Genomic DNA, 23,561 nt, shown 5'->3' on the forward strand with positions numbered 1-23,561 from the left:
CCGCCCCCATGCTAAAAGCCACCGGTAAATTGTAGGGAAGAAAAGTCACTGGAGGAAAATCATCATTTGAAGGACAGAGGAAGGAGAGGGCCTGAGAAGAAGCATTCCGAGAGGAAGGAGGAAAATGAGAGTGAGATTTCAAGGAGAGGGAAGGGAGGGCAGTGGTGGCAAATGGTGCAGAGATTAAGGTCAGATCTAGAAAGCTGAGCTTCTTCATGCTCATTAATGGTCCCAGAACCTCTGCCCAAAGGGTGTCCTGAGTGTCATCAGATGTAATCTCCCATTCCTTCCCCAGAAAACACGGTGTTTCTCTGGCCTTCTCAGAGCCTGGCAGAACAGAAAAATCAATCCTATGGCTTATGTGACGCCAAGAGAACTCACCCTGGCCGCCAAAGGCCTGTCAGTACACACCTGACGCAATCAGATAAACTCAACTTTGAGCTTGGAAGACTGACAGATGCTTAGGATTTCGCTGTTAAGAGGGGAGGGGGGAAGGAGAACAGAACACAAAATGATTCAGACATAATGCACTCAACCATATAAAATAATTCATAGGAAGTAAAAGGAAACAAACATATTTAAATATTTATAGGGGTTACCTTTGGTTGTTGACATTATAGACTTTTCCCTCTATTTCTTTATAGTTTCCAAATGTTCTACAATAAGTACATTTCACTTTCATAATTGGACTACTTAATTTTTTTTTTTTTTTTTTTTTGAGAGAGAGAGAGCGAGCGAGCACAAGCAGGGGAAGGGCAGAGGGAGAGGGAGACACAGAATCCTAAACAGGCTCCAGGCTCTGAACTGTCAGCACAGAGCCCGACATGGGCCTCGAACCCACAGACCGTGAGATCGTGACCTGAGCCAATGTTGGACGCTTAACCAACTGAGCCGCCCGGGCGCCCCATAATTGGACTATTTAAAATACAGTGTCTGTAACAGTGAGCAGTCATGTCCCAATTTCACAGTGGAAAAACACATTTTGGGTCACAGACCTTTGTAAGGGGCTGCTGGTACCTATGGGCCTTCTCCCCAGAATGATGCTCATAAGCTCTTCGACACGGACACCTCATTCTGCATCCCCTTGGGGGTGGCCCTGATGGGGAGGAAATGCCTATCCGTGCCTGTAAGAGGCAGAATGGCTGTGGGACCAGCCACAACTTCTTCTAATGCTGACCAACAACATTGAAATTTCAAAGAAATGTGTAAATCCAAAATGGAAGCACCAAAAGAGAAGCCGAGGGGCCAGTATTGGCTATGCTGTCCCAGCTCTCTTCAGGGAGGGGGCTGAGTCTGTCATCCTTGGGGATAGAGCTGCTCTAGGCATCTAAACACCCCATTCATCCAGCGGACTCCCTGGTTCACATCCCCGGTTCACAAGTGCCTTTGGGAAAAACGCGATTGCTTCTAGGGCAGAGGTTTACCAACGTGAATCACTCTTCAGGGCCAGAAAGGTACGGCAGGGGGAAAATAAACCGCCAAGGTATAATCAAACTTTATTTTATACGTGGTAAGATACAAACATAGGATGCCAGAGATTGTAGTTTAAATTTGACAGTGAACAAATACAATTTGGAAATCGAAATAATCAGTCTCATAATGTATTACTCCTTAGATTTGAAATCCAAAACGTGACATTCCTTTCTTAAGCCCCGAGGTGTCATTCGACGCCAGGGTGTGTATCTGGTGCAGCGACGTGCCGCAGGGAAGTCACCCCTGAACCTTTTAACTGGGGGCAATACTTAGTAGTTTTCTGTTGTTTCATAACTGAAAATAGCTGCTCACAAACGTAGGTACTTCCAAACATGGACAGAATCTTTGCACAATGGTTCTTATATTTAGGGTAACCATTCCCAAGGTGTTTGTAGAATTCTGGGATTCCGACACAGTCGTATTTCGTTTTCAGTATCGTGTTGCACTGTAGTTCAATAACCTCCATCTGTAGCTCCTCGCTCACGTTGTTAATATTAACTGAGAAAGGTGAACTGAACAACGTCAGCTCGCTTTCATAAAGTTTGAAATCAGAGAACCGTTTTTGGAACTCAGTCTTCAACTCTTTAATTCTGGGGATATAGTTCAGGCCATCTCTTTCATTTTCGGAAACTAATTTCAGCGTGGGGAAGTGGGCCAGATTGTTCCTCGCCAAATGAGTCTCCCAAAGACACAGTTTCATCAAAAACGAGTGAATTGAGTCATACATCTGCGTAACCACTTGTGAACGCCTTTGCAGGGAGATATCCAACATGTTTAGGTAAGTCATAATGTCAACCAGAAAGGCTAAGTCTTTGACCCAATCTTTGCTAGTAAGCTGGGGAACAGGTTTTCCTTTAGAAGACATGAAAAAATCAATTTCTTCCAACAGTTCGAAAAACCGCCTTAACACCATGCCACGACTCAGCCACTTAAGTCCCACGGAGAACAAGCTTCCATACTGTGCATCTAACTCACTGAACAAAGCACTGAACTCTCTGTGGTCTGAGCCATGGGAACGTATCCAGGTTATGGTGTGAATTACTATGTCCATGACATGATCCATTTTTAACTTTTTAGTGCAAAGTGACTCCTGGAGAATGAGGCCGTGCACAGACTTAAGCTCTGTGTCTTTGCAAAGCCCTGACACCTTAGATTTAAGTTCTGTAACCAGTTGCTCAACACCAACCAGTGCAGAATTGCCATCGGTGCTAACACTGACTAATTTCGACCAGTCTACATTAAATTTTTTAAGACTTTCCTCAACACATACAAATAATTCGTTTCCTGATGAGGTGCCTGTCATGGGTACCATGTCCAAAAGCTCTTCGGTCACATCAAAAGTTTCGTCAACACCACGAATAAATACAGCCAGTTGGGGGGCATCATCTACATCAGCCCCTTCATGAGCTGCAATGGAGAAAGCCACAAATGATTTACCTTTTCCTCGCAACTTGTCCTGTAAGTTCCCAGCCACATCGCCAACGTGCTGCGGAACAATATTAGCACTTAGTCTTATGTTCGCAAATGCGTGTCTCTGTTCAGGGCACATAATCTCCGCGGCACTCAATAGACATTCCTTTATAAACTCGCCATCTGTAAAAGGTTTGGACGCCCAGGCAATTTTCTCACTTAATACGTAACTGCATTTCATAGCAGCATCACTTATTTTATTCACGTTCAAAAGGACATCATGTTGAAATTTCAGTCTTTTTTTCAGCTCATTTAGTTTTCTATCACGCATCTTTTCTGTATATCCCTCATGGTTCCTGCTGTGGTTTGTTTCATAATGGTGTCTGAGGTGATACTCCTTCGACACAGACACGCTTTGTTTGCATATTAAACACGTAGGGACATTCTTTACCTCCACAAAGAAATAGGCTCGTTCCCATTTTTCTTGAAATGTGTGGCTTTCTTGCTCTAGCTTTCGTTTTCCCACTTTTGAAAGAGACAAATGCATAAGAAATATTAACATGTCACCTTCGCTAATGCTTTGCAAGAAAAAAGTACTGACTCTATTTTTGCAAAGTGTAAGTGTGCTGTTCGCTCCTTCAGTTAGGGAAGAACTTAGTGAATGGTGCGGGTTGTAGTCAACAGCTAAGAGGAAGCCTCTGATTTTCCTGTGCAGATGACTGCAGACATGTAGGGATGCAGCCCCAGGGCCACCAGATTTTCTGATGCAGCAGCAAAAGAAGCTGGAAATCCAGATTTCTATGTGAAATTTCTTGATTTTTAAAAATATTCATAATAAATTATGGGTTTTTTTCCCCCTGTAAATACTGTAGAAGCCATTATGACTACTCACTAGATTAGGCAGATTAGGGACTCGTTTGGGGTCTCTGGTTTAAACCTGACAAAAACTCTACTTGAAGAGAATTAAATATCTAATTTCTGAAACCACAGCTTTACGAACCTGTCCAAACACAATCCTAGAGAGCCCCCAAGAAGGGGAGCTAAGCTGATGTATCTCAAAGTGCTGTCTTTTTGCAGACTTCAAGGTTACAGTTAACTAGGACAATACTCATTAACTTGATCTGAGGAGGACTTACCCATTTTTAATACAGGGAGAAATTGTATTTAAGTGTCCCTATCCTGAGGGGCGCTGGGTGGCTCAGTCAGTTAAGCATCGGCTCTTAGTTTCAGCTCAAGCCACGCTCTCACAGTTCGTGAGTTTGAGCCCCGCGTCAGGCTCTGTGCTGGCAGCGTGGAACTTGCTTGGAATCCTCTCTTCCCCTCTCTCTTTGCCCCTCCCCTGCTCGCTCGCTCTCTCTCTCTCTCTCTCTCTCTCTCTCTCAAAATAAATAAACTTAAAAAACAAAAAAGTGTCCCTATCCTGATTGCAGCCCCTCTCTGGGGAACCCGGCTGACAACCCGACCCTGGCAAGTTTCAGTCTACGGAGCTTTAGTGTCCCTTACTTCTCCGCATGCTGTTCTTCCAGCCTCTCTCTTCTTGGCCTTGACTTTTCTCTCCAACAGGGTCCAGAGCTATGGCAAGCCCTCCAATCTTTGTCCTTGCTTGTCGTCCAAGGCCCTCTCTGCATCAGCCTGTGATGTGAAGTCAGCATAGGCGATCCTGCAATTGTGGGGACCGGGTGGAGGGGAGAAGAAAGCATAGTCAGCATTCAGTACTTTTGGCTTCTGAATTAGTAATACACATACAAGATTCAAAAGGCAAAAGGTAGAAAAGGATATGGTGCAGTGTGCCTTCTGCCCAATTTCTATCCTCAGAGGCAACATGCTGTACATATAAAAGCAAATGTACACATATACACACTGTTTTTGTTAATTTATTTTTGAGACAGAGAGAGACAGAGTGCGAGCAGGGGAGGGGCAGAGAGAGGGAGATACAGAATCTGAAGCAGGCTCCAGGCTCTGAGCTATCAGCACAGAACCCGACGCAGGGCTCAAACTCATGAACCGTGAGATCATGACCTGAGCCAAAGTTAGACGCTCAACCGGCTGAGCCACCCAGGTGCCCCACACTCTTATTTTTTAAAGCTTTACTGAGATATAATTCATGTATCATAAAACTCATCCATTTAAAGTGCACAGTGAGGGGCACCTGGCTGGCTCTATCAGTGAAGCATGTGACTCGTGATCTCCAGGTTATAAGTTCAAGCCCCATGTCGGGTGCAGGGATGACTTAAAAATAAAATAGTGCACAATGACTTCTAATGTATTTATAGAATTCTATAACCATCACGATAATCCGATTTCGGCAGATTTTTATCATCTCCCAAAATGTCCGTCAGTGGTTACTCCTCGTTCTCCCAAGTCATTCCCAACCCTTGGCCCAACCGCTACGCTATTTGCCTATTCTGGACATCTCATACAAATGGGATCATAGGACTGTGCAATCTTTCGTGAGTGGCTTCTTTCACGTGGCCGCATGTTTTTCAGATCCTCCATGTTGTAGCATATGTTACTATTTCATTCCTTTTTATGACAGAACAGTATTACGTTGCATGGAAGAACCACGTTTTGTTTATCCATTCATTTGCTGGTGGACATTTGGGGTTGTTTCCACTTTGGGGCTGGTAAGGATGAAGCTGATACGAACATTTGTCGAAACGTGTGGATTTACGTTTTCATTCCTTTTGGGTGCGCACCTAGTGGCAGAATTGCTGCACCATATGGCAACTCTATGTTTAACATTTTCGGAAACCGCCAAACCGTTTTCCAACGCAACGGCCCTATTTTACGTTCCCGCCAGCAACGAACGAAGGTTCCAAGTTCCCCATATCCTTGCCAACACTTGTTATGGCCTGCCATTTTTTATAGCCACTCTACTGGTTGTGAAGTAGGATCACACCATGGTTTTGATTTGCATCTCCCTAACGACTCATGTCGAGCATCTTTTCATGTTCTTATTGGGCACTTTTACACCTTGTTTGGAGAAATGTCCATTCAAGCGCTTTGTCCATTTTTTTAAAAAATGTTTATTTATAAAAAATGATAAAAATAAAGATGTTTACTTATTTTTGAGAGAAAGAGTGATCGCAAGCAGGGAGGGGTAGAATGGGAGGGAGAGAGAGCATCCCAAGCAGGCTCCACATTCAGTGCAGAGCCCAACGTGGGGCTCGATCCCACACCTTGTGATTATGACCTATGCCGAAATCAAGAGTCAGACTCTTAACCGAGTGAGTCATCAGGCACCCCAAGCCCTTTGCCCATTTTTTAATTGGGTTGTCTTATTATTGAGTTCTAAGAGTTCTTCACATATTCTGAAGATAAGTCCCTTAACAGACACATGATTTGCAATATTTTCTCCCAGTCTGTGGAGTTTTTTTGTATAGTGTCCTTTGAAGTACAAATGTTTTTAATTTTAATAAAGCCCAACCTGTCAATCTTCCATCACCTGTGCAACACTCTAACCTAAGATCACAATGATTTACTCCTGTGTTTCTGCCACAGTCTTGTTTTAGCTCTTGTGTTTTAGGTCTTTGATCTGTTTTTAACATTTGTGTTTTGTACACAAAATACAACCTCCATTATATTTTTACATAAAAAGTAGAATATCACACACACTGTTCTATATTTTGCCTTTATATTGGAGATTATTTCCCATCAGTACACAAAATGCTGTTTCACTTCTTTTTACAACTGTATACTAGAATATCTTTTGGATCTACCAGAAAATTTTAGTCAGTTTTCTATTGACAGATATTCAGGTCAATTCTAATTTTGCACAACCAATTTTGTAACACATTATGTCACACTTGTCTGACTCTATCTGCAGGATAAAACAGTACGTGCAACTATAACAGATACTAACTCATCTCTATAGACTTCACCAATATCCCTCTACCAACGAAGCCCGAGCATGCCAGTTTCTCCAACCCTCTAGCACTGTGATGATACATTTTTTGATCTGTGAACATCTAACAGGTAGGAAGTTGCATCTACATTAAATTAATTAAAATTACATTTTAATTAACAATTCTTTTAGTATGAATGAGGATGGGTGTCTTATGTTCAAAATTCCTTTGGGAATGCAAGCTGGTGCAGCCATCTGGAAAACAGTATGGAAGTTCCTCAAAAAACTAAAAATAGAACTACCCTACGACCCAGCGACTGCACTACTAGGCATTTATCCAAGGGATACAGGTGTGCTGTTTTGAAGGGACACATGCACCCCCATGTTTATAGCAGCACTATCAACAATAGTCAAAGTATGGAAAGAGCCCAAATGTCCATCGATGGATGAATGGATGAAGAAGATGTGGTATATATATATATATATATATATATATATATATATATACACAATGGAGTATTACTCGGCAATCAAAAAGAATGAAATCTTGCCATTTGCAACTACGTGGATGGAACTGGAGGGTATAACGCTAAGTGAAATTACTCAGAGAAAGACAAAAATCATATGACTTCACTCACATGAGGACTTTAAGAGACAAAACAGGTGAACATAAGGGAAGGGAAGCAAAGATAATATAAAAACAGGGAGGGGGACAAACCAGAAGAGACTCTTAAATACAGAGAACTGAGGGTTAGGGAGGGGGTGCGGGAGGGGGGATGGGCTAAATGGGTCAGCGGCACTAAGGAATCTACTCCTGAAGTCATTGTTGCACTATATGCTAATTCGGATGTAAATTAAAAAAAAATAAAAAATAAAACAAGTTAATAAAAATAAATAAAATTTAAAAATAAAGGAAAAAGATACACATAAAAAAAAATTCCTTTTCTGTGACGTACCTGTTCATACTTTGCTGATATTTTTACTGGATTGTTGGTCTTTTTCTCATTGATTTGTAAGATGCACTTTACCAACAAAATTAGCCCTCAGTTGTTTTTTTTTTCATTTCTTTAATGTATATTTTTTTGAGAGAGAAAGACACAGTGTGAGTGGGGGAGGGGCAGAGAGAGAGGAAGACACAGAATCCAAAGCAGGTTCCAGGCTCTGAGCTGTCAGCAAGAGCCTGACGCAGGGCTTGAACTCATGGACTGAGAGATCATGACGAAGAGCCAAAGTCGGAAGGTTAATCGACTGAGCCACCCAGGCACCCCTATTAGCCCTCAGTTTTGATAGAAATTACAATTTTTTTTTCCTGGTTTGTCACTTGTCTTTTGACTTTGCTTAAGGGATTTTTTCCCCCACGTAGAAATACTTTATGCAGTCAAACTTATCTATTCTTTTAGGACTTCCAGGATTTGTGTCACACTCAACAGGTCTTCCCCTGCTGAAGATTAAAAACAAACAAACAGCAGAGTCCAGCTGGTTCAGTTGGAAGAGCATGTGACTCTTGATCTTGGGATTGTGAGTTCCAGCCCCCCATTGGATGTAGAGATTACTTAAAAATAAAATCTTTAAAAACAAACAAAACGAAAACATTCTCCATGTCTTCCTCTAGTACTTTATGATTCCATACTTTCAACGTAAACCTTCATGAACCTGTAACTTACTTCGGTGAAAGATAAGTAGAAAGGATCTGCTGAGTAAGAATATTCTTGAAGAATGTACCACACTCACTTCTGACATAGGTATTATAGGCTTTATTTAATACGGCCATGGATTCCTTGGCTTCCGCTATCTCCCCTTTATAATAATTCTTCATGTAAAGGAATGATTCTGAAGACTTAAGTATATGTAATCAAAACTTATTTGAATATCATTAGAGAAATTCTATGGTTTTGGGCAGCAATTTGTTGTTGTTTTCCAGTGTTTCTGACTGTAAGCATGGCAGAGTCCCCAAATCTCCTCACAGAAAACGCTGACAACAGCTAATTGCTAACAATATGGGATTCATCCTTTCAGACTTGTTTTCTGAATTGGTAGGATTCTTTTCTAGAGATGTTATTCAGAATATACTGGTATAGACTATTTTAGAGTTTACCTACTCCAACAATTTTCACTCAAATGTATCTGTAACTCTGATATGCAAGCTGCACCTCATTAAGAATTCCTCCAAAATAGGGGCCTCTGAGTGGCTCAGTTGGTGGAGCATGGGACTCTTGATCTAGGGGTTGTAAGTTGGAGCCTCACAGTGGGTAGAGATTACTTAAAAATAAAATCTTAAGGGCTGCCTTAAAATAGGGGTACCTGGGTGGCTCAGTAGGTTAAGCGTCCAACTTTGGCTCAGGTCATGATCTCATGGTTCATGGGTTCAAGCCCCACATCAGGCTCTGTGCTGACAGCTTGGAGCCTGGAACCTGCTTCAGATTCTGTGTCTCCCTCTCTCTCTGCTCTTCCCCCACTCACGTTCTGTCTCCCTCCCTCAAAAATAAACATTAAAAAAATTTTTTTAATAAAATTTTAATGGGCACCTGGATGGCTCAGTCAATTAAGCGTCCAACTCTTGATATTGCCTCAGGTCATGATTTCACGGTTCATGAGTTTAAGCCCCACATAGGGCTCTGTGCAGATGATACAGAGCCTGCTTGGGATCCTCTCTCTCTGCCCCTTGCCCACTCATTCTTTTTCTTTCAAAATAAAAAAACTTAAAAAAAATTATCAAAATCTTAAAAAAAAAAAAAAAAAAAAGAGGGTTGTGTGGGTGGCTCAGTCAGTTAAGCATCTCACTCTTGATCTCAGCTCAGGTCTTGATCTTAGGGTTCTAACTTCAAGCCTTACATGAGGCAGTTTTGAGCTTACTTTAAAAAAAAGGGGGAGGTGGTGGTGGTGCCGGGGTGGCGCAGTCAGTTAAGTGTCTGACTTCCACTCAGGTCATGATCTCACAGTTTTTGAGTTTGAGCCCCACATCGGACTCTGCGCTGATGGCTCAGAGCCTGGAGCCTGCTTCAGATTCTGTGTCTCCCTCTCTCTCTGCCCCTCCCCCACTCATACTCTGTCTATCAAAAATAAACATTAAAAAGATTTTTAAAAAAGAGAATTCCAGGGGAGCCTGGGTGGCTCAGTCGGTTAAGCATCCGACTTCAGCTCAGGTCATGATCTCACGGTCCATGAGTTCGAGCTCCGCGTCGGGCTCTGTGCTGACAGCTCAGAGCCTGGAGCCTGCTCTGGATTCTGTGTCTTCCTCTCTCTCTGCCCCTCCCCTGCTCATGCTCTGTCTTTGTCTGTCTCAAAAATAAGTAAAAACATTAAAAAAAATAAAAATTAAAAAAAAAAAGAGAATTCCTTTCAAAATACATCCTACTCCATCCTTTCTGATTTCACCACATTCACCCTCTTACTCTACCAAAGCCTAGATACGTAGTGCTAGTGTTTCATTAATTATTACAACACAGTTCTTTTTTTAAAAAATTTTTTTTAAATGTTTATTTTAGAAGGGACAGCACAAGCAGGATAGGAGCAGAGAGAAAGAGAGACATAGAATCTGAAGCAGGTTCCAGGTTCTGAGATGTCAGCACAGAGCCCACTGTGGGGCTCGAACTCAAGAACAGTGAGATCATGTCCTGAGCCAAAGTTGGAGGCTTAACCAACTGAGCCACCCAGGTGCGCCCCCCCCTTTTTTTTTTTTTACCGATGATGGCTTTAAGGTTGTTGTTGTCTTTTTAATATTTATTTATTTTTAAGAGAGAGACAGAATGCTAGCAGGGGAGGGGCAGAAAGCTAGGGAGACACAGAATCTGAAGGAGGCTCCAAGCTCCGAGCTATATTAATACAGAGGCTAACGTGGGGCTCAAACTCACAAACTGTGAGATCATGACCTGAGCTGAAGTCGAATGTTTAACTGAGCCCCCCAGGCGCCCCTGTTACAACATAGTTCTAACGGGCCAATTCAATGCTTGTTTGGCCACCTGTCCAGGCAATTCACCAAGTGTGCTGTTTTACTGGAGTCAGCCCTGGAGAGAGAAGAATGGAGATGATCTATGACTGAATTCTTCCAATCTTCAGTCTCGAACTTGGTAGAATAAGCCTTCATTTCTCAATGACACCACTACAGTTTTCTAGAAACTTCTGACTGTCCATTTATGATGCCCCCTTCAGTTTTTTTATTCTCTTTTTTCCTTTTTAAAAATTTTTTTTAATGTTTATTCATTTTTGAGAGAGAGAGACAGAGAGAGAGTGCAAGCAGGGGAGAGGCAGAGAGAGAGAGGGAGACACAGAATCTGAAGCAGGCTCTAGGCTCTGTGCTGCAGAGCCTGATGCGAGGCTTGAACTCACAAACCGCAAGATCATGACCTGAGCCACCCAGGCGCCCCTGTCCCCTTCAGTTTTTTATGCCTACTGGTAGAAAGGTTGGATAACTACTCTTTTGTTTTCTAAAACCAGGCCTAAGTGACTTGGGAGAATGCAGTGAAATTCTGTTATGTCTGAACCCAGTAGAAATACATTGTTTTTCAACACCAGTACAAAACACACCTTTTATTCATCCCATCCTTGCTCACCAATCTGATTTGAAAGGCATCCTTAAACACTTCTTTTAACTCACGCTGAGTGACTTTATCAGGCAGGTCCTTGATCAAAAGTGTTTTGGTATTTCGAGCTATGTAACACAAAAGCATATTTTCAGTCTGAGTTCAGATCTAATAAGCATCAAAAGTTCTACAAGGGAGGAAAAATACTTCTCCAAGAGTTAGGGAGTGTTAATAGCAATACATATTCCTTCATTTAACAAATGTTTGCACACACATCTGGGTGAGGGCCTATGCTACATGGTACATGAAAATACAGGCTTCTACTCTCGGGAGTGTGGCCTTGGAGGAAAAGGCTAGCAAACATACAGTCACATAATTACAAACCCTGATAAGTGCTAAGAAGGAAAAGTAAAAGGGAAATGAGAACATCTAGTAAAGACTTAACCTAGGGGCGCGTGGCTGGCTCAATCAGAAAAGCACGAAACTCTTGACCTCTGGGTCGTGAGTTTAAGCCTCACATTGAGTGGAGAGATTACCTTAAATGAACGAAAGGAGGGGAGGGGAGGGGAGGGGAGGAGAGGAGAGGGGAGGAGAGGAGAGGGGAGGAGAGGAGAGGGGAGGAGAGGAGAGGGGAGGAGAGGGGAGGGGAGGGGAGGGGAGGGGAGGGGAGGAGAGGAGAGGAGAGGAGAGGAGAGGAGAGGAGAGGAGAGGAGAGGAAATCCCCCATACTCCCCCCACCCAAAAAAAAAGACTTAATCTAGTCTGGAAGGGAAATTTTTTCTGATCTGAGGAAGTGACCTTTAAACTGAGATTCTATGGATGGGCTGCAGGTGGTCAGGGACTGAGTCCTGCAGAGAACATTATGGCAGAGAAGGAAAGGTACATAATGACAGAGAGTGCTGTAGACAAAGGATGCTATGACAGGGAAGGTGAGCCAGGGAGCTAGAGCACACAGGGTGAGAGCAATGCAGATAAAGTTTGTGCTGTGGAAGCAGGTGACCTGGTGGTAACTAAGTACTTGTACACAATAAGAAAGAATCTGATACTACTAGTTCCTGACCCAGAGTCTTCTAGATACACAGTTATCTATAATGTTTACTTATTTTTGAGAGAGAGACAGAGTGTGAGTGGGGAAGGAGCAGAGAGAGGGAGACACAGAATCCCAAGCAGGCTCCAGGTTCTGAGCTGTCAGCACAGAGCCCGATGCAGGGCTCAAACTCACGAACCGTGAGATCATGACCTGAGCCGAAGTCGGACGCTTAACCGACTGAGCCACCCACGTGCCCCCACAGTTATCTATAAATAAATTACCTTGTTTACATACCTTTCTTTACTTCCCTTCCTTTTGGTTTTCTCAATTTAATTTCATTCCCAAGGACCTTTGTCTCACTAAGTTTCAAGGCTTTTCCCTGATCATTAGCAGATTTAAAACTCACATAACCAAATTTCCTACAGAGGTGTAAAAGGGGAAAAAAAACACCAAGTAAGATCAAGAGGCACATGACTTCTGGTTGGCTAGTCACACTGGACGTGAAAGTGGAGATCAGCACTGAGTCATTTACAATTTAGAACTAAGCCTCCACCAACCAGCAATAAGAATGCCAATAAAGTAACCAAAGGAGTGGTTCTCACCTATAGGCAAGTTTGACAATGTCTAGAGACATTCTGGCTGTCACAACTGGGGGAGTGCTTCTACTACTCAGTGGGGAGAATCCAGGCACACTGCCACAGAGCCTGCAATGAACTGGACAGTCCGCCACAACAAATTATCCGGCCCAAAGTGTCAACAGTGCCAAAATGGAGAAAGCCTGTTCTGGATCAAGGGATGAAGTCAGTGCAAATTCACCTGCTGAAATCTTTATTAGTTTTCTGTGTAGCAACTGACCAAATTTAACCAAAACCTATAGAAAATGAAGTTTAAAAGTAAGGTTTTGAATTTTTGTTTTAAGAAAAATCCACGTGCATTTGTGAATTAGAACAAAAATATCACTCCTAATGAGGAATGTATTAGCAAACCCAAGGGCTATTACAGAAAGATTTTTTTTTTAATGCAAAAAGGGTTCTTATTTATTGCAAATTACAAACAAAAAGTTAACAAAAACCGTAAGAGCGATGTGACAAAAGTTGTGGCGTAGACTCTGGAGCCAGAGTGCTGGGTTCAACGCCGAGCTCTGCCACTTTCTAACTGTGTGATGTTGGGCACATTACTTAACTTCTCTGTGCCTAAATTTTCTTTGTGAAATGGGAAGAACAGCAATAATTACCACTGAGGATTGTCTTAACAGGTTCAATGAGTTAATAGAAATAAGGAACGAAGAACAATGCCCGGAACAGTGAGTGCTCAATGAATGTTTACTATTATTATTATTATTTTTTTAATGTTTATTTATTTTTGAGAGAGAAAGAGACAGAGTGCAAGCGGGGAAGGTGCGGAGAGGGAGACACAGAATCCGAAGCAGGCTCCAGGCTCTGACCTGTCAGCACAGAGCCCGACACGGGGCTCGAACTCACAAACTGCGAGATCATGACCTGAGCAGAAGTCGGACGCTCAACCGACTGAGCCACCCAGGTGTCCCTGTTACTATTATTATTTTTTGTTTGTTTTTACCTAAGACAGTCTGAGTACTATAAAATATGCTCACACCCAGGAAATATCTTCTGATGAAAAAGAAGTGAGAAAGATGAAATTCAACTTGGCAAAAAAAGCAGAAGTGATACAGAACCTATATTTGCCACCAAAGCGAGGGGGCTACGATTAAATGTGCAGCTTAGTTTAAAATAATTCTGGGCAGGGGCGCTTGGGTGGCCTAGTCCATTAAGTGCTGGACTCGGTTTGGGCTCAGGACGTGATCTCACAGTTCATGAGTTTGAGCCCCCTTCGGGCTGCAAGTTGACCGTGCGGAGCCTGTTGGGATTCTCTCTTTCTCCCTCTCTCTCTCCCCCTCCCTTGCTTGTGCTCTCTCAAAATAAATATATTTAAGAAATAATAAAGTAAAATAGAATAAAATAATCGTGGGCAAATAACATCACTCACTGTAGAAAATCATGGAAATATGTTTCTGTAAAGACAAGGAGAATCTCGGGATTACTTTAACATTTCAATTGGAAAAATGGGATAGCAATTTAATATGATGGATTTTTTAAATAAATTTTTTAAAATTTATATTTATGAGAGAGTGCATGCATGTGAGTGGGGGAGGGGCAGAGAAAGAGGGGGACAGAGGATCTGAAGCGGGCTCTGTGCTAACAGCAGAGAGCCCGACATGGGAACTGAACTCACGAACCATGAGATCTTGACCTGAATCCAAGTCAGATGCTTAACTGACTGAGCCACCCAGATGCCCCAATACAATGGATTTTCTAAGAGCCACTGAAAGATTTTAAATATAGTAGTCCCTCTTATCCGTGGTTGCAGTTATCCACAGTCAATTGTGTGGTCTGGAAGCAGACAATCCTCCTTCTGACCTAGCTTCAAAATGTCAACAGCACTCTAAAGCGAGGTCACAACGCCTATACCACGCACCTCACCCCATCTCATCACGGAGGCATTTTGTCATTTCACAGCATCACAAGAAAGAGGGTGTGCATAGCAGAGTAAAAATATTTTGAGAGAGACAAACCATATTCATGTAACTTTCATTATAGTATACTGTTACATTTGTTCTATTTTGTTGTATTGTTGTTCATCTCTTAGCGTGGTTAAGTTATAAATTCAACTTTATCACAGGTATGTTGTAAAAGAAAAAACATAGTATACGCAGGGTTCAGTACTATCTGTGGTGTCAGGCATCCACTGGGGATCTTAGAATGTTTGCCCCGCGGATATGAGACTACTGTACTCACTTTGAACTGCCAGAGACTGATGTGAAACCCCACTAAAGGGTGAACAGCAGGTACCAGAAGGATCCGATGAGACAGAAGTCTGGTAACCCACAATGAAACAGAAAAATACGGGAACTCGTAATTTCTCCAGGGATAATAATGCTGGGCTGATCGACTTAACATTCTTCATCTATCAGTATTTACCTGGGCATGCCAACTCTGACATCAACCACTGTGAGATCATTTTTAGCAAAACCTCACTGAGACCAGTTTTTAGTTCAGCAGCGGTTTTGTTGAAATTCGGGTTTCCAACAAACAGTTTGAAAGTTACAGGTGGTTCAACTGCCATACAAAAAGGTTAAGAAAGAAAGAAAGAAAGAAAGAAAGAAAGAAAGAAAGAAAAAGAAAGAAAGAAAGAAAGAAAGAAAGAAAGAAAGAAAGAAAGAAAGAAAGAAAGAAAAGAAAAGAAAGAAAAGAACTCAAATAATCAGTTCAGTAACAATGATGCTAAAAGAAAATTCCGTTAAAGATTCTGGCATATTGTAACGCCAAGCTGCAATAAAAATCCCCTTGTTTATCACTTGGGCTTTCGCCTTGTCCACAAACATCATACCTACACTTAACCAATACGCAAGTCTCCGTGTTTTGTCTTGTGCTTTAAAACACAACAAACAAGTTACCTTCCAATCTCTGTTTTTTGATTTCAGGGGAAGCCTTCTGTTTAGCCATCTCCTTCTTCCATTTATCAGGTGTTTTTTTGATAGGCTCTGTGGGCAAAAACCAGAACACTATATTTTTAATGATCTGTCTGTACCACTAATGAGTAAACCGGAAGCTTTTACTCTAATCACAAATATCATACCTATGGTATGTCTACTCTTCACAAAACACATAGGTTAGGTCTGGTCAGAGTACTGGTGAAAGCATTTATAAATTAATCAGAAAGTTCTTCAAGTTCCTAAAAGAAATCCAACAGCCTCTGCCCAAGGGCTTCCCTTACAACCTGAACTCCTTGATACGGGCCACCCCTCTACTGAACTGATTTAGGTCATTCTGACCTTCCTTTTCCTCTTCTTCCTTACAGCCCTTTTCCTCAGTCACTGTCCCCAACCCCTACAGGAAGGGCTTTCTCCCTCTGACCCATGTAGAATACACATCTTCTTTTTCAGATTCTAAATGAAAACCTACCTAATCAATTAGACAGACTTATTAAGAATGAGAATAACTTGGGGCGCCTGGGTGGCGCAGTCGGTTAAGCGTCCGACTTCAGCCAGGTCACGATCTCGCGGTCCGTGAGTTTGAGCCCCGCGTCGGGCTCTGGGCTGATGGCTCAGAGCCTGAAGCCTGTTTCCGATTCTGTGTCTCCCTCTCTCTCTGCCCCTCCCCCGTTCATGCTCTGTCTCTCTCTGTACCAAAAATAAATAAAAAATGTTGAAAAAAAAATTAAAAAAAAAAAAAAACAAAAAAAAGAAAGAATGAGAATAACAAATTGTTCTTTCAGAAAAACTTCCTGTAAATCTGGCTATAATACACAAACCAAAAAAAAAAAAAAAAAAAAAATTCACTGCCACTTTAACCTCTTATTTTGAAATAACTTTAAATGCATTGCCATTGTATTTTAATAAAAATATAGTAATTACTTATTTGGAAGCAGTATCTTTTTTTTTTAATTTTTAAGTAATCTCTACACCCAACATGGGGCTCAAACTCACAACCCTGAGATTCAGAGTCATATGTTCCACTGACTGAGCCAGCCAGGCACTCCTGGAAGCAATACAATTTAAAATGTTACATAGATTCCATCAAGACAAAAACGAAATCACTGAGAATTAAGTTTGGGGGACTATTAACGCGCGTGGCTCACAGCACCACGACAGAAACAATCAATGTATAATGTTCAGTGAAAACTGATTCTGGTCATGGGGACAGCAGAGGTCAAATGTCCACTGAGATTTCCTCCTCAATGAAGCCAGGCCTGAAAAATCAGCCAGAGATTGCCACGGCAACTTTCTGAAGGGGGTATCTTCACAGAACGCCTCTAACAGCAATGTGGAAGGACACAGGGCTGACCCTTGCTATCTTGTAGCCACTAGCCAGGAACGCCTCTGGAAGAGGACTTGTTACCTTTCCCATCTTGGCCCAACTCCGTGTTCTTATCTTCTTCCTCCTCATCGTTCCCACTTCTCTTCTTGGCACTCCTCCTGTCTTTTGGCAATTTGGCCCATGTGGCCGTCTTCCTGTGTGGTGATGTTAGTTTCTCAGCAACCACGGGAGCCAGAGACGTTTTCCCCCCGACTTTATTTTCTGGAGCAGTAGTAACCTTCCCACCATTTTTCTGAGGGACGACAGCCTGGAGGTGAAGTAGCAACAATGAAAGCAGGTCTTCCCCCTGCCCAAGAGGTTACAGCCACATATACAGTCAGCAAGGGCAAGATGTGGTCAGGCACATATGTCAATGTCTATGTTGATCTGAGATGAACTTCTCAATGTGCAGTAAGAGAGCTCCCAGCGCCACCTGATGTGCTCGTCTTAAGAAAAAGGAAAAGAAAAACAAATTCCTAAACTTCACTTAGAGTTATCAAATCAGAATCTTTACAGGGAAGGAACTAGTTTCTAGGAGTATCCAAGCTACTGCCCTAGGAAAATATGCCAAGTCAACTACTGTTTAGGTGGCTCTACATGCCTTTAGAGTGCCAAATTTTTGCATACAAATATACATCAAAGTGAAAAGCTTCCCACAACAGACGACTAGAATGAGAGCCAAGCCCCAAACATTGAGTCTCATGTTTTCTAATTATACCATCAATTCCCACCCCATGGCTACTAATAACTGGGCACGGTATTATAAAATTAGATACCTAAAGATGACAATTTTAGTAAAACACTGAATGCAGTTTCACCATACACAAAAGAACAAGATGGGCAATTAATAGAAGCACTGTCTTTATCTTTCCAGTGCTAACTAGAACCATGTCATAATACAGGGAAGGCATTACTGGTGTTATGGGCTGAACTATATCCCACTAAAATTCATATGTCAAAGTCCTAATCCCCAGTATCTAAACATATTACTGAGGGCGCCTGGGTGGCTCAGTCGGTTAAGCATCTGACTTTGGCTCAGGTCATGATCTCACGGTCTGTGGATTCAAGTCCTGTGTTGGGCTCTATGCTGACAGCTCAGAGCCTGGAGCCTGCTTCAGATTCTGTGTCTCCCTCTCTCTCTGCCCCACCCCCACTCATGCTCTGTCTCTCAAAAATAAATAAATGTTAAAAAATTAAAAAAAAAAAAGAATATTACTGTATCTGGAGACAGGCCTTTAAAGAAGTAATTAAGTTAAAATGGGGTTGTTACACTGGCCCTAATCCAATATGACTGCTGTCCTTATAAGAGATTAGGCCACAGATGACAGACGAATGACTACGTGAATAAACACTGAGAAAGCAGACATTTACAAGCCAAGGAGAGAGGCTTCAGAAGACCAAACCTGCCAACAGCTTGATCTTCAACTTCCAGTTTTCAGAACTGTGAGCAAATAAACTTCTGCTGTTCAGCCACCCAGTCTGTGATATTTTATTAAGGCAACCCCAGCAAACTGGTGTGTATATATATATAGCCCTCAATCCACATCATAGGAAGAGATAAGTACATGTGATTAGCATTACTGATTATGAACACAATTTATAGGCAAGCAGATGAGGGGGACCTGTGCATCTGGCATGGTAATGATGTGGGATCAGGGAAGTTAGGTGAAAGAGATTAGGGTTTTATTTATTTATTTTTTTAATCTATTCATTTTTAGTAATCTCTATACCCAACGTGGAGCTTGAACTTACAACCCAGAGATGAAGAGTCACATGCTCTACTGAGCCAGCCAGGTGTCCCAAAAGATGAGGGTTTTAATGAAATAATTTCAATGAGCCAGCTTTAGGTTCTGGTTACCTTAAAAGTTCATCTAATTGCAACAGTATTACTACATGCTGCACTAATCAAGGATTATAAGAACCACACTTTAATGACCAAGGGTGACCAGTGTGAACAGTCAAGAACCACATCACATGCTTATCAGCCTAAGAAAAATATGTGACTACTCCTGTTTTCCTCTAAGCTACCAGAGTCTGAGTTCCAAAGCAAAAGTTGCATTCACCAATGGGAATGCAAGGTGGTGCAGCCACTCTGGAAAACAGTATGGAGGTTCCTCAAAAAACTAAAAACAGAACTACCCTACAACCCAGCGACTGCACTACTAGGCATTTATCCACGGGATACAGGTGTGCTGTTTCGAAGGGACACATGCACCCCATGTTTATAGCAGCACTATCAACAATAGCCAAAGTATGGAAAGAACCCAAATGTCCATCGATGGATGAATGGATAAAGAAGATGTGGTATATATATACAATGGAGTATTACTCGGCAATCAAAAAGAATGAAATCTTGCCATTGGCAACCACGTGTATGGAACTAGAGGGTATTCTGCTAAGCGAAATTAGTCAGAGAAAGACAAAAATCATATGACTTCACTCACATGAGGACTTTAAGAGACAAAACAGATGAACATAAGGGAAGGGAAACAAAGATAATATAAAAACAGGGAGGGGGACAACCAGAAGAGACTCATAAATATGGAGAACAAACTGAGGGTTACGGGAGGGGTTGAGGGAGGGAGGATGGGCTAAATGGGTAAGGGGCACCAAGGAATCTACTCCTGAAGTCATTGTTGCACTATATGCCAACTAATTTGGATGTAAATTTTAAAAAACAAAAAATAAAATTAAAAAAATAATAAAATAAAATAAAAAGTTGCATTCACCAAGAACTTTCTGGCTGATCGGTATGGAAAGCTAATGCAATGTATAGTGACCATCATAATACATTAGATGTTCTCTTAACTGTGTCTAACCATCATATAACATATCTATGGCTAGATTAAATGACAGTCTGAATTCCAAACAGGACTTACTAACTTGCCATCCACGAAATACCAAGCATGTGTGGCTAGCAGGTTCCTCTATGGTACTCAAAATACACCCGGGCATTTCTGTTCCATATGGCTAAAGTGTATCCTTAAAAAGCATCAATTGCGTTTTTTCCAAACCTGCAAGTGACCATCGTATTTGCAGTTTCAATTACATAACCAAATCATACAAACCAATCATGCAAAAAGTAAGTTACTAAATCTATGAAAACCAAGTTGAATGCTTTGGGCATATTAGATAAAGCTTAAAAACCTGTAGTCAGGTTAGGTGTGGGTGAGCAGCCATAAAAGGATGGAAAAAATGGTAAATATGTAGGCGTATTCAAATTGCTTTACTAGTAGTCTTTCTGGTTTTCTTTGCTCTAAAGAAACAAACTTGGGGCACCTGGGTGGCTCAGTCGGTTAAGCATCCGACTTTGGCTCAGGTCATGATCTTGAGGTTCGTGAGTGTGACCCCCGCGTCAGGCTCTGTACTGACAGCTCAGAGCCTGGAGCCTGCTTCAGATTCTGTGTCTCCCTCTCTCTCTGCCCCTTCCCTGCTCAGGCTCTGTCTCTCTCTCTCAAAAATAAAATAAGCATTTAAAAAAAATGTAATAAAAAAAAGAAACAAACTTCAGGGCGTCTGGGTGGCTCAGTCAGTTAAGTGTCTGACTCTTGATTTCAGCTCAGGTCATGATCTCACAGAGTTCGAGCTCCACATCCGGCTCTGTGCTGACAGTGCAGAGTCTGCTTGGGATTCTCTCTCCCTCTCCCTCTCTCTCTGCCCCTCCCCCACACGCGCTGTCTCTCAAAATAAATAAAAATAAACTTAAAAAAAAAAAACCTTCAAATTACAGAAGATGCACTTATGGGTGTACTTTGTACAGGGAAGACAAATTATTCCAATGCTGAACCCAAAGTCAAAGACAAAACCTTAGTCCCACATCAAAGGATTGGTAAATGAATATATATTTAATGTTTTAAATTAAAATCAAACGGTATGTATGGATAATTTACTTTTGATTGATTAAAACAACTACTAGACTGAATAGGGCTGAGGACAGTTTCTTTTATATAACTCGTTGCTCAAAGTGGACAATAAACGATTGTTGACTGCCTCTCACAACGAATGCTTGGGGGGAAGACAAAAAAAATGAGCTGGGAAGGGGTAAGGGCTTTGGATTCTGCAGAACCATGGATAATCCTGGCTGTGTCGCTTATTAGTTCTAAAACCATGGGCAAGTTAGTTAATGGCTAAATCTGTTTTCCCATCTATAAAATGGGGCTGATGCCGCCTGCCTAATATGGTCACTTAATGCATTAAGCCCGAGCACGGTGGGGGCAGACATGAAACATTCACTATTCATTAGCTGTGTCCTCACTCATCCACCTCAGTTCTTTCAGGACTTAACTTAAACCCGTCCATATTCAAATGCTAATACAGAGGCTCCCAGCCAGAAGCAGAGAATGTAGTAGGGACCTAAACATTTGTCAAAAGAATAAATATGGAAACAGAGATGTTTGGCGGGCATACAAACTAAAGAAATTTAATGGGGCAGTCTGACAAATCAAGAGATTTCCTTTCAAGCCAGTATTTCCAGGCAACCAATATCACTTTTCAAACAAAAAACACTTTTGCATTCCCCCGGAAACAAACCTCACTTCTCACAATGTATCATTATTCTTTTTACAGGACACGGGTAGTTGACTCGATAAGATTCTGTTTGGAATTTCTGCATCTATGCTCATGGGAGTGGTCTGTAATTTTTTTTTTCTAAAAGTGACTGTCAGATTTTAGCACTGAGTCTACAGGGTGGGCTTGTGAAACTAGTCAGAAAGTGTTCAGGATACCACTTTTGAGATTAAACAAGGCAGTTTAACTGTTTTACTCTGGATTCTGACAGTAGTAAGTCATTATGCTACGTGCTGTATATATAATTACCTCATCTCTACCTCCATCGTCTGACATCTCATCTTCCGCATATTCTATCTCCTTTGGAAAAAAACCTCATTTTCTTCAGTTCATCTTGCTTTTTTTCCTGCTTAAAATGGACAAGATTATTAGGCTCATCACAGGGCCTTTGACATTCCATGCTATGTACGTTTTGCCTCTAGTATCTGCAATAAGTTTCAATTTGTAATAAATTCTATTTGTAAGAATTCTACTTGTAATAAAATTAGGCCTCATCCTAAAGTTAGTTATATTTGGAATATTTTGCTCACACTGGGGAGTAACAAAATATGTCGAAAAAGATAATTTTTGGTAAATGTCTGTAGGTCAGATGTCCCGTACCGTGACTTCTGCCAAAACCTAGAAATGGTAACTCCTCAAGGTATTAGGCAAGCTTCCAAGAATTCCTCCCTTTCCCTCTCATCGGCTCCCTTCACCACGCGTTTTCAAATAATTTCGATGTTTTTAAAAATTAATTCCACTACCAACTGCTCAAATGAAGGCACACCGGGCCAAAATAAAGCCCCCATACAGGTAAAAAATCAGTACCTACAGTTCAAATGTCTTTACCTTTCCAGACTGAGAACTCAGTGTTAAGGAGAGCAGCGTCCATCTCTACCTCCGTCCAAATTTACAACACAAATAAGGAGTCTCGCACCAGAACCTAGAGCCGCCACTTCTCAAGTTAACCCGCACAGTCTGGTCCCTCCTTTACAGGCGACTGCGGGGGTGCGGCCCCGCCCACCCAGGGCCCAGCGAGCCACCGCGCACTGCAGAGCCGAGCAGGAAGCCCCTAGCGCCAGCAGATCTGCAGCGCCCTCCCAGCGGCCGCCCAGGACTCTAGACCCGTGCTGAACGCTCTCCGGAAGGAGACGGAGACCTTGTGCCTCCGCGTCGGCCAATCAGAGCCCGCACAGTCTCTGGGCCAATCCGAGACGCGGGCCCCAAGAGGAGACTGAGAGCGCGAGCCTGGGGGCGGGGTCTCGAGTCAGGGCCACCAATGCTGCGCCTGCGCACAGGGCGGACATCTTGGTCGGTTTTCGTCGGTTTTCGTGGGAGGTTCGGTGTTCGGTTCAGGTTGGCGGAGTAGAAGAAGGTGCAAGCCCTGTTAGGTTTGGGGACCTGGCGGGTGGTCCCACGTCCCGGTACACCCTTGTCGGTGGGTCCGGAGAAAGTGAATGGCAGTCATAAAAGCAGCCACTCGTTGCCCGCTCGTGAGCAAGGGTAGATAGGTTCCAGGCGCTCAGTTAACCCGGTGAGGCCGCCACCTGCTCGTAGCCGAGAGGGAGGCGCAGGGCATCAGAGGCTGCGACCCGACAGGAGGGACTGGGGGGGCGGTCTCTCGACCCCGGGCACCGCCGCCACGTCGCCAGTGACGTTGGTGATGGTTCTAGCCCGAATCATTAATACCTGTTTTGTGCCCGGCGTAGTTGCTTTTCACGCATTTTATCATGGACTTCTCGAAACAAACTTGTGATTTAGGTGTTATTAATAAAATACCATATCATTTGAAATAATGCCTATCTGTAAAAGTGAAAGATGTGATGACGCTAAGTAAAAAGCATTGTTATTAAAATCAGGAATAA

At 42.4% G+C, this 23,561-nt stretch overlaps 1 protein-coding gene across 7 annotated transcripts; it reads right to left on the reverse strand.

Moving 5' to 3' along the window:
• Window positions 1-1,479: 1,479 nt before the first annotated feature.
• Window positions 1,480-22,826, reverse strand: LOC122481897 (general transcription factor II-I repeat domain-containing protein 2-like). 7 transcript variants are annotated; one of them, XM_043578154.1, is made up of 6 exons: window positions 22,546-22,826; window positions 21,967-22,063; window positions 17,194-17,419; window positions 15,750-15,836; window positions 4,387-4,543; window positions 3,205-3,408 (listed from the first exon to the last, which is right to left on the reverse strand). In XM_043578154.1, the coding sequence occupies exons 2-6, from the start codon at window positions 21,991-21,993 to the stop codon at window positions 3,255-3,257; spliced, it is 651 nt and encodes a 216-aa protein (XP_043434089.1). In that variant the 5' UTR covers window positions 21,994-22,063; window positions 22,546-22,826; the 3' UTR covers window positions 3,205-3,254. The 7 variants fall into 7 exon arrangements, with proteins under 7 accessions (XP_043434085.1, XP_043434086.1, XP_043434088.1 ...); XM_043578155.1 differs by having other exon boundaries at window positions 21,967-22,066; XM_043578150.1 differs by lacking the exon at window positions 21,967-22,063 and having other exon boundaries at window positions 1,480-3,408.
• Window positions 22,827-23,561: the final 735 nt, after the last annotated feature.

The sequence above is a fragment of the Prionailurus bengalensis genome, chromosome C1 (genome assembly GCF_016509475.1).
Source record: "Prionailurus bengalensis isolate Pbe53 chromosome C1, Fcat_Pben_1.1_paternal_pri, whole genome shotgun sequence".
NCBI classification, from domain to species: Eukaryota; Metazoa; Chordata; class Mammalia; order Carnivora; family Felidae; genus Prionailurus; species Prionailurus bengalensis.